Below are 12,257 nucleotides of genomic sequence, written 5' to 3'. Positions count from 1 at the left end.
CACACCCCTACATCTTCAAAACCAATCTGCTTTCTATGGGATAACGCGGCAAACCGTTCAATGATTAACAAATATGAACCAAATTTGAAATCCACATGATGAAATTTTTGGCAAAATTGATAATTACCAAATTTTGCCACCAGAAGACCCTCACAATTATCAATTTCACAGAAAAACGTGCGATGTGGCTTTCCACTTGTGTTCAGTTCTGTTGAATGGGGTTCAATTGGTTGAAATTCTCGATTTCACCATGCAAAGGAAAACGACACTGCACCTTTAGGGGTAATTTGCACATTTACACAATTTTTAAAGCACTAGCCAATGTACTGTAAACTGCTGTGGTAAGAATAATGACATTTCAGCAGAATTGGTATTGACTACTGAAATCTTGCTATCCTCACAACCCTACTACTACATAAAACACACTTGCACGTGCCATGGGTGAGGATTCGGTCTTAATCTACCGAAAGATGAACGGCTCTACTGTAATAACAGCAACTTTATTACTTTGACTGTTTATTCATAAACCTGTGCACAGTATATCAGGCAAAAACTTCACTTTGTGTACTTTAGATCATTTCTAAAGCTCAAACCCTGAGGAGAGGAGAGTAGGGAAGGATATTCTGTTTCAACATGATTTTGTTTCTTGGTTTCAGCTTTCATCAGTGTGCTGCAAAGCCTCATGTTGCTCTAAACAATGAATATTTTCTGACTGGCCCTGTACAGTGTGCGATGGCCTGGGGTTTGTGGGTCATTAATGTTTGGAGTACCTTCTGTTGAATAGTTGAGTGTTTCATCTCCATATCCTTCCTTTCTTTTGTGGAGTCCATCACCAGCTGATCCAGCTGAAAGACAGACATGAAAACGGCTTACAGATGTTTGCATGCGTGAAGACAGGAAGAGAAATCTGGAGTCAGAGTCATTTGGAAGCAGGTGCATATTCCATTTTAAAAATTCTGCTTTATTTAAAAAAAATTATTAATTAATTAAAGGCAAAGAACGTTTTCAAGACTGCTAGCGAGACGCCGTCTTTACCCAACAGTACCGAACTTTATAAAACTGGAATAACTAAAGGCATTGCTGCCAATGAAAAACCACTTCAAACACAAAGTCATGTGATCTGAAGATGGTCTGGTTTCCTACATCTGGACGGAAAACCACTCTTGCCTCATTATTTTCCCATATCCCACGATGATGATGGACCATAATACACTGCTTCACCAACACTACACACTTCTAAACAAATTCGAGCGCTTTTAACAGTAAAACTCATTTCTGATCACCAAATCCAAACTTATTTATGGGAATATTCCACTACAGTGAAGGACTTCGTCAATCCAACTGTTAAACTGTGGATTATTACCAAGTTTAGGTCTTTAATATTGATATATAAATGGATGTTATCATGATCCAGTAGATGAAGTACCTCTAGAACCGACGTGTGAAATGAAACTGGTGATTTCACAATCTATTTCCATATAAATTCCCATTGCATATAGACATCCAATCACTTTCTATTCAACAACCTCATCAGATCATGCTTTATTAAATAGAAAAACCCGTCAAGACTGCAACAGTTGGTCTCAAGATGACTTAAAATTATTTAAAACAAGACAAGCATTAAAACAGCTCAACGTCAAGATATTTCTCATTTTAATTTATCCGCTCAACAACTGCCGATTCCTTTTAAAGAACCAGGAATCTTGGAAAACCTGGAAAAATGAGAAAGTGTAATTTTAAAAGTGTGATTTCTAGACCTGGAAAAGCCATGTAATAAAATGTGCATTTTCATAATTAAATTACATTTTTATGGTTAAGCTAAGCTCTATTTCATCAGGCAGAAATTGTGAGAAAATTAAGAGGCTCATAGTCACAATCAGGAACACTGATTGTCATCATTAGGACGTGTTCAAATTACTTAAGATTTTATATCAGCTTTTTTTATCAACTTTTAGTAACTAGTATTTAAGGGCCTATTCAAATCACTAACCCTATGCAAAACCAATAATACTAGTGAAACTTGCCTTAGAATACACCACTTATGTTTCTTTTCTATAGGGGAAGTTGAGGAAAGGAACTGTAATAGACTCTCTTTACACTGTATTTGTTCAGATACAGAGAGCGATCATCCATCACCTCGTATCATGCATGGAAACAAGTCACATAAAAGCACACGTGAGGTATTTGGGTCGAGCGCTTTGTTTTGATCCGCCAGGAAAGAGGCGGGCAGATGCTCGGCTGATAATATCTGATGGGAAATGTTTTTCTCTGTCGCGGTTACAACCTCAAGTTTCCACTCTTGAGAGGTGCTTGACAAAGACTGACCACCTGACAAAACCTGTGAGCATGAATCAATCATGAGCTGCATTAATATGACTAAAAGTTACAACTATGATACTGCTATTTTTGGACAAGCTTTTTCAGTACAGCACAGACAGATTATAAAAAAGTAAGAAACACTTACGAAGCACCTATACATTTTAGAAAAGTATGAATTACTTTACAAAACTATTTCATTTTATTTTAATATTATTATTTATTCGATTTTTTCATTCATTTAGTTTATTTATGGTCACTATATAGCTAATACCCATACTGTGTTATTTCATAGACAGTTATTCTGAAATGTCAAAAATAATTTAAAATAAGCAGTCAAAACTAAAATGAAAATATCAAAGTATCATAAGCAGTCTATGATGAACAGAAACACAGACCTGCGAGCAGCTCCTCCAAACCTCTCGACATAATTGCTCCACTCTTTTGAGCTTCATAATGTCCAACAGACAGCGGAAAAAACAAATCCTGATAACCTTGTGCTGTATATTTCACGTCCACTCCATCTCAAACACACTCAACTTAACTCCCAGACAGGGAATACCCTTTAATCACCCAATTTAACTTCCTGTTTCCAGTGCAAGGCCTGTGTAAGCAGCAGCCAATCACACATCTCAAGAATCCCATCACATTCTTGCCCACAGGAAACAAAGATTCACGTGCCCATCAGCTCTCCTGGGTGAAAATGAAAATGCTGGTTTGGTGCAGAAATCAGACTGCCGCTTTTACATAGAGACAGAAATTATTCTGTTAAAATCTGTTAATTTATCAAAACTATTTTGGCACATGCTTTGGCACATTTGGCACATATACGAAGCATGTATTGGCACATGCCTAGTATAAATGAATGCAGTACCGTTAGTAATTGTAGAAATATAGATAGACAGATCTGTATTTAAACAGACTGTACAACAGACAGATAGATCATACAATATAGACACAGACTATATAATAGCAGACAGACAAACAGAGAGACTGTATGATAGCCAGATAGATCGTACAATAGCAGACAGACAGACAGACAGACAGGTCGCACGATAGACAGCTAGATCGTACAATAACAGACAGACAGAGAGATCGTACAACAGACAGATAGATCGTGCAATAGCAGACAGAGATCGTACGATAAACAGATAGATCGTACAATAGCAGACAAAGATCGTACGATAAACAGATAGATCGAATAATAGCAGACAGACAAACAGAGAGATTGCACGATAGACCGATAGATCGTACAATAGCAGACAGAGGTCGTACGATAAACAGATAGATAGTGCAATAGCAGACAGAGATCGTATGATAAACAGATAGATCGTACAATAGCAGACAGACAAACAGAGAGATTGCACGATAGACCGATAGATCGTACAATAGCAGACAGACAGAGAGACAGAGAGATCATACAACAGACAGGTAGATCGTGCAATAGCAGACAGAGATCGTACGATAAACAGATAGATCGAATAATAGCAGACAGACAAACAGAGATTGCACGATAGACCGATAGATCGTACAATAGCAGACAGACAGAGAGACAGAGAGATCGTACAACAGACAGGTAGATCGTGCAATAGCAGACAGAGATCGTACGATAAACAGATAGATAGTGCAATAGCAGACAGAGGTCGTACGATAAACAGATAGATAGTGCAATAGCAGACAGAGGTCGTATGATAAACAGATAGATCGTACAATAGCAGACAGACAAACAGAGAGATTGCACGATAGACCGATAGATCGTACAATAGCAGACAGACAGAGAGACAGAGAGATCATACAACAGACAGGTAGATCGTGCAATAGCAGACAGAGATCGTACGATAAACAGATAGATCGTGCAATAGCAGACAGAGATCGTATGATAAACAGATCGATCGTACAATAGCAGACAAAGATCGTACGATAAACAGATACAATAGTAGACAGACAGAGAGATCGTACGATAAACAGATAGATCATACAATAGTAGACAGACAAACAGAGAGATCGTCCGATAAACAGATAGATCGTACAATAGTAGACAGACAAACAGAGAGATCGTACGATAAACAGATAGATCGTACAATAGTAGACAAACAGATCGTACGATAAACAGATAGATCGTACAATAGCAGACAGACAAACAGAGAGATCGTACGATAAACAGATAGATCGTACAATAGTAGACAAACAGATAGATCGTACGATAAACGGATAGATCATACAATAGTAGACAGACAAACAGAGAGATCGTACGATAAACCGATAGATCGTACAATAGTAGACAGACAAACAGAGAGATTGTACGATAAACATAGATCGTACAATAGCAGACAAACAAACAAACAGTGAGATCGTACGAAAGACAGATAGATCGTACAATAGCAGACAAACAGAAAGATTGTACAATAGAAGACAGACAGAGAGATCGTACGATAAACAGATAGATCGTACAATAGTAGACAGACAAACAGAGAGATCGTACGATAAACAGATAGATCGTACAATAGTAGACAGACAGAGAGATCGTACGATAAACAGATAGATCGTACAATAGTAGACAGACAGACAGAGATCGTACGATAAACAGATAGATCGTACAATAGTAGACAGACAGACAGAGATCGTACGATAAACAGATAGATCGTACAATAGTAGACAGACAGACAGAGATCGTACAATAAACAGATAGATCGTACAATAGCAGACAGACAGAGAGATCGTACAATAAACAGATAGATCGTACAATAGCAGACAGACAGAGAGATCGTACAATAAACAGATAGATCGTACAATAGCAGACAGACAGAGAGATCGTACAATAAACAGATAGATCGTACAATAGCAGACAGACAGAGAGATCGTACAATAAACAGATAGATCGTACAATAGCAGACAGACAGATCGTACAATAGACAGAGACAGAAAGACAGACAGTCAGTTTGACAGACAGGCTGTACATGAGACAGACATATCATATGCTAGACAGACAGATAGACTGTACGACAGACAGACACACTGATCATACAATAGATCATACAATCGACAGACAGACGGCACAACAGACAAATTGATTGTACGCTATAGACAGACAGACTGTATGGGAGACAGACAAACCGACAGAGAGAGACATGACAGATAGACAGACAGATCGTATGATACACAGACAGATCGCACGACAGACCGATAATTGTACAGCAGACAGACACACAGAGATAAATAGATAGATAGCATGACAGACAAACAAATAGGGCTGCAACAACGGCTCTGTGTAGTAAATGCTGCTCAATGTGAAAGCACACATGTGATGGAGATTTACCGCTGATTACAGAACCAGCTTTACTGACAAGATGCGCATTGAATATTGCATGCAATTTATCGTGCAGCCCTACAAACAAACAGACTGTATGTTAGACAGATAGACAGACAGACAGACAGATGTGAGGTACCTGTCCGGTCAGTTGTTTCATGAGGGGCTGTAGTTCACTGAAGAGATCATAACCTTGATGGAAGAAGGTCAGGTGTGCGTACATGAAAGACAGCATCTGTACAACAGACGACAGGTTTAACAATACAACTAACATGAGAATATGAATCTTAAGTCTTAATTATAAATCATGAGTAAGAATATTTTACCGATTTGAGGATTTCTGATCGTCTCTTGGACTGCAGCACATTAATCTGAAAAATAATAATATTAATATAAACAAAACAAATGAAAAAACAAAACAAACAAATAAATAAATTCCCTACTTAAAAGAACAGGTACTTTTTACTGACATCATTTTTTTAAACAAAAGTGAAACAATAAATCCAAGAGGTCACCATTAATTTTGGGATTTTCCCAACAGGAAATATCAGAGTTAATATTTTGTCAACAAAATCACACTTTATTTTTATTTTTTTGCTTCACCAAACAACAACAACAAAGACAACAAGTAATATTATGCATGTATTCATGTGCACATATTTTGGATATACAGTTTATACCGTTTAATAAAGTAAACGTTCATAAATTTGGTCACGGTTTGACTTCACACATATTCTAAACTAAAATGTTTTGCTGACTACAATTATATACAATTTTGATCACAGTAAAATGATGAAAAACCAAATAGATATATAAATAATGTGAGTGAAGTGACGTGACATGTGGCCAAGTATGGTGACCCATACTTGGAATTAGTGCTCTGCATTTATCCCATCCAAAGTGCACACACACAGCGTGAACACACACCCGGAGCAGTGGGCAGCCATTTTTTTGCTGCGGCGCACGGGGAGCAGTTGCGGGTTCGGTGCCTTGCTCTAGGGCAGTCGTGGTAGCGAAGATGGGAGAGAGCGCTGTACATTCCCTCCCCCCACCTACAATCCCTGCTGGTACGAGACTCGAACCCGCAACCTTTAGGTTACGAGTCCGACTCTCTAACCATTAGGCCACGACTTCCCTTAATGCATATGACATGACAAAGAAAAAAAAAGACAAGAACTTTGGCTAAAGCATACAAACAAAAACAAACTATAAAAATGAACACTGGCGACCACTAATGCTTCAATAATTATTATCATTATCAAATCTAACACATCTGCTTCCTGAACTCCCAAACGGCACATTCTTTATTCTTCCACAACTGACTGGAAACAAGCAGTTCTTTCATTGAGCCACCAGGGGGCGCAATACACTGCACACTGAGCGCCTATAAACCACACACATTACAACACTCACTGACTACGGACTCACTGGAGAGATTTAACAGTTTCCGGGCTGCTACACATCATTTTGAGAGAAAGGTCAACCTATGGTAATTACGCTCAAGTCATTTGAATTCTAGCTGCTAGACTGACCTCGCAAAGGGGAATTATTTCAACTGAGCGTGTGCGGTCTCTACAGAACACAGGAAGAGCAATGAGAGGACACAAGTATTGTGTGACAAGAACTGATCAAGTTTCTTTCTCTTTCAAACATCCTTTCTCTCGCAAACAACCATAAATGCTATATTAATGCCAATAAATCTATATTAATTGCATGCGTCTTGTGACTGTGATGTAATGACACAGGAATTTGTACAAAGGTTGTTTGAGTACAAAGGTTAACCCTGAGACCCTGCGGTATTTAACTAACACCAGACAGGTCTCGGCGCTCTTACCTGCAGCACGTAGTCCAGGACGATGTGGCGGAAGCACTTGCGCGTGGCGATGAGGATGCTGGTGGCCTCCTCCACCTCGTGCTGTTTGTTTCGAGGCGCCTGGGCATTTTTGGACAGGGCTGCTTCTTTCTCCTCGCTCACTTTGTCAAATTGTTTCTTCGCTTCTTTAAATTTCCGAAGGTCCCTGCGCACAGCAATACCATTCCTTAAATGTGCACTCAACGACTGCTGAAACCGTGCCATTATAAACTCTGGCTTTAGCTTTGTGTATGGAGTCTATTGATGAACTGATAAATCGGTTTGGTGGCTGTAAAAGCTGATGGTCTGTACTCAAAAAATGGATGAAAAAATACAGCATATAAAGTTGTATTGCGCAACATACGTTGTTTTGGTGCTGAAGAAAATCCATGTGGCATGGACTGACTGCTTTAATAATTTTCACAATTGATAAACCGATATATCGGCCTCACAGATACTTGGACTTGAATTTTTTTACATTTACACATTATGTAAAATACATATCAGCAAATAAATCTTTTAATAGGCTACTCTAGATGTTGACATCAGCTCTTAAAAACTCTACAATCAAAGATGAATCCAATCGGAGTTATATTAAAAATTGTCCTGGCCCCTCCAAGCCTTTCAGTGGGGGTAAGCAGGTGTTTGTTGTCAACAGTTCAGAAGACGTGAAATAAAGTGCGTGCATCCGTAATAAAACCTCCCTCACACGTCTCCGGGGGGTGAATAAAGGCCTCCTGTAGCGATTCCATGCATTTTTGTAAGATAAATATCCATATTTCAAACGTATTAATCACTTTTCTCTCACTTCTGGTATTCTGTCATACGCGGAAGTCGTTCCGGCGGATGTCGTAGCACGTCGGCATTGAGTGATGAGTTATAAGTGACGAACGCGGAGAGACAACAAAACAAAATGCCGGTTACGAATTAGAAGCACAAAACGAGGATTTGTAAAGAAAAATGTCGGAGGATTTCGATATAAGCCAAGAGAAGACTGGTTTTCCTTTGCTAAAGTAAGGAAACTTTGTTTCCATTGCTCCTGCATTTCTCAGAGTCGCGCGCACGACGCATACGTCATCCGCCGGAATGACTTCTGCATACCACAGTCAGCGGAAGTGAGAAAAAAAGTGTTTATTACGTTTGAAATATGGATATTTATTACAAAAATGCATGGATTCACTACAGGAGGCCTTTATTCACCCCCCGCAGCCATGTGAGGGACGTTTTATTATGAATGCGCACGCTTTATTTCACGTCTTCTGAACTGTTGACAACCAACACCCGCTTACCCCCATTGTAAGGCTTGGAGGGGCCAGGACCATTTTTAATATAACTCCGACTGGATTCGTCTGAAAGAAGAACGTCACATACACCTAGGATGCTTTGAGGGTGAGTAAAACACAGGCTAATTTTCATTTTTAGGTGAACTAACCCTTTAACATACAATTTTAAATTTTATTCATTTAGAATTTTACTAAACTAATAATTAAGAGATCGGACTCATGTTAATTGACAAAACAACATATAACTTTATGATACTCACTCTCGAATGAATGTCTGGAGCTGTGATTTGATTGATCGTTGTGCTTGGTCAAATAAAATCTGCAAATAAATAAAAAAATAAAAATAAAATAAGGAATTACCATAAAGAAAATGAAGACTGAAACTATTTTAATTACAATTCACCATATTTTCCCCATATTTTTCATGTAAAGCAGCAAAACAACTTTACTATTACTATTTACTATTAATTATTAATTACTTAGTATTAATGTAACTAATGTATTTAGTCATCATAATGACAATACTACCATGATGCATCAATGCTCTATAATTTGTATGTATATGTATATATATATATATATAATTTTTATTTATTTATTTTTTGCATTAAATAACATTAAAAGTATATTATGGTTGTCAAAATATCAAAGTTATTTCTGAAATACCACACTCAATTAATGTGTAAGTTTTCTGTATAACGTTAATATCAAAGTCACTGCTATTACCACGTCAACATATTTTATACGTGAACTAAATACTACTGCAAAGTCTCGACATACTTGGATTTGTTATTAGAAATAAATAAATAAATAAATAAACAGATAAAACATTTGCAAATATAAATATGCTTATTTATGTATTTGTTTGCCAAAAAAGTATTTAGAATTTAGATTTCAATTTTTTTTCTTTCTTTTTTTAAAGAAAGTCATATGCAGGTACAATGTACATTTGTCTACAAAACCAAAACCATAAGCAACATAAATGCAGTTCAGTGTACTATTATCACAACTTTTTGACATATTTCAACTTTAAAGGCATAAACTGTGTTTTTAGACATTTTAGGGCAGTGTGAATTAGATCAAGTGTGCGTTGGATTAAATAAGTCAAGATGCATTTGTGCTTTAAAGATCATGCGCTTAGTTCTTGCTCATGAGGACTTTGACCTCACCACAGCCTTAAACACTGACTCATAGAGCTCCAGTTTAAAACAGTGTGAGACAACAGCAGCGCTGTAGAGCCACGAGGACTACAGAATCATCCTTTATATTATAGGGATAAAAACTGAACGTATGAAATGAACGTAAGCTCAATTCGTAGCTACACAAGTATGATTTCACATGTTTGCAGGCATTATCATTAGCAACGCAATACACACGCAAACATGACAAAAAAAGAAAAAAGGAGAAGTCATAAACAATAATGCAATACGGCAAAAGCTTTTTGCCCATATTTTCTTACTGTGTGATAGTTGATCATCTCTTGAAGATTCTCTGCAAACTTGCTCAGGCTGGACTGTGAAGAAATGAGAGAACTTTACACAGGGCCAGCAAAGAGTCAAGACTACAAATAACAGGGGAAAAAATATTAATAAAACACATCTGGTTATTTATCACAAATGCACAAAATACTAAGCTAAATCTTTTAAAAAATGTGTCAAAGTCACATTTGACCAAAACAAAACAAAAAAAAACAAACAAAAAAAAACAAACATAAAACTCAAAAAAAAAACATACAAACAAAAACTAAAATAAAACAAATCAAAACAGCACAAAAAACAGCACAAAACAAAAACAAAAAAGTAAAACGATTCAAAACAAACAAAAAAAAACAACAAAACAAAAACAACATAAAACAACTCAAAACTAAAATTAGCGCGTTAACGCAGGCGATTAATTTTTTCAGTTTAACACGTTAAAAATATTTCACGCAATTAACGCAAGGGCGGGGCTAGTGTTGGCCACCCCACTCACAACTGCTGCTTCTGTCACTTTTTCTCTTGACAAGAAGTGCATTTATTTAGTCGCAGAACGACTGAGAACGGGAGACGTTTCAGACGTGCGCTCCTCTTCACTTCAGTGCCAGGCGCGAGTCAAGCGAGCGCGGAAACGGTACTGTTCTCGCAGCGCGTGCGCTTCAATTGCACGCACAAAGACACCGGTGTGCTGTAGCCTTTATCATTTCATATCAAAGAGCGAAATAATCTACGTGCATGTCAGTGCACCTACGTGTGCATCTACGTGTCAGTTAAGTCATGAAGTTACCAAAAAGGCGATTAAAGCTGCCTTAAAACTGTGCATGCATGTAATATATTTTATATGAGTCACATTTAAGAACATGTCTCTGAAATGGTTTTCAAAACTGTCCAGGAGCAGACCAGCACTGTCTCACTCATCACACCCGATTTAACTCGTCAGCTCATGTTGATTTTAGCACTTCAGTCAGCGAATATGCAGCCTGCAAAACACTAAAATAAATACCAAAGAAATAATACAGTTAAACAAGAAAGTAGCCTAAATAAGAAAGTTAAATACACCCTGTCTACCGGACGCGAGCGGCGCAGTGCGACAAAATACTTTAAAACTCAAGCGCAGAAACGGTACTGTGCTCGCAGCGCGTGCTCTTCAATTGCACGCACAAAGGCGCCGGCGCACGCTGTAGCCTGTATCCTTTAATATCAAAGCGCGAATTAATCTACGTGCATGCAATGTCGTGGTCAGTTACGTCATGAAGTTACCAAAAGGCGATTAAAGCTGCCTTAAAACTGTGCATGCATGTAATATATTTTATATGAGTCACATTTAAGAACATGTCTCTGAAATGGTTTTCAAAACTGTCCAGGAGCAGCCCAGCACTGTCTCCCTCATCTAACACACCCGATTCAACTCGTCAGCTCATTAATAGAGACTTTAAGAGCTGAAGTGGGTCAGAAAAGGTAAAAAGAGTTGAGAGAAAATATGATGCATGTCAGATCCGCGTCACGTTCAGCAGCGGCAGCTCTTAAAGAAATAACAGCCAAAATAACCTAATAACCAGCTGCTGTGGACAAAGAAAATTAAAAAAAAAAGAGAAAAAAATAACTTTTATAGATTTAAGAATGATTCATCTATATTTAATTTAGAATTTAGTGTTTGATAACTTCAATTTCAATTTCTGCTGAAGGGCACACGTAAATATGACATTTATTATAATGGGTTTATGTGAAAAAATAAATTAGAAGTTATTTTTTAAAGTCTAATAAATGTTCAAATTAATAGCTCTCAATTATACCGCAATGTTGAATGGCTATAGTCAATGGTTAAATATTGGGGGGGGGCCTTTTATAGAGAAATCAGTATTGGTCTCATTGATACTGGCCTTCAGTCATAAAAAAGATGCCATTGAACAAATATAAAAAAATATACTGTCTTTATATTTTTTGTACATTAATTTGAAGATTGAATTTGAAATTATTGCAATATAAAAGTATATTTAAAAACTTTAATGTTAGGTGGGATTAAT

The 12,257-nt window shown here is 37.4% G+C and overlaps 1 protein-coding gene across 2 annotated transcripts in view; it reads right to left on the bottom strand.

The window, feature by feature from the left end:
• Positions 1–209: 209 nt before the first annotated feature.
• acap2b (ArfGAP with coiled-coil, ankyrin repeat and PH domains 2b) overlaps positions 210–12,257 on the bottom strand; it is a 27,278-nt gene continuing 15,230 nt past the window's right edge. For both annotated transcript variants that reach the window (XM_016528567.1, XM_016528565.1), the window contains 6 exons: positions 10,218–10,271; positions 9,019–9,077; positions 7,458–7,641; positions 5,950–5,994; positions 5,763–5,858; positions 210–845 (listed from right to left, as the gene is read on the bottom strand). In XM_016528567.1, the coding sequence (XP_016384053.1) occupies positions 681–845; positions 5,763–5,858; positions 5,950–5,994; positions 7,458–7,641; positions 9,019–9,077; positions 10,218–10,271 (603 nt within the window). In that variant the 3' untranslated portion in view covers positions 210–680. The remainder of the gene's footprint in view (positions 846–5,762; positions 5,859–5,949; positions 5,995–7,457; positions 7,642–9,018; positions 9,078–10,217; positions 10,272–12,257) is intronic.

Source organism: Sinocyclocheilus rhinocerous, unplaced genomic scaffold, assembly GCF_001515625.1.
Source record: "Sinocyclocheilus rhinocerous isolate Xijiao unplaced genomic scaffold, SAMN03320098_v1.1 scaffold5898, whole genome shotgun sequence".
In the NCBI taxonomy this organism is placed as follows: Eukaryota; Metazoa; Chordata; class Actinopteri; order Cypriniformes; family Cyprinidae; genus Sinocyclocheilus; species Sinocyclocheilus rhinocerous.
The sequence above is the reverse complement of the archived record's forward strand: the minus strand, read 5'-3'. Positions and strand labels throughout refer to the sequence as shown.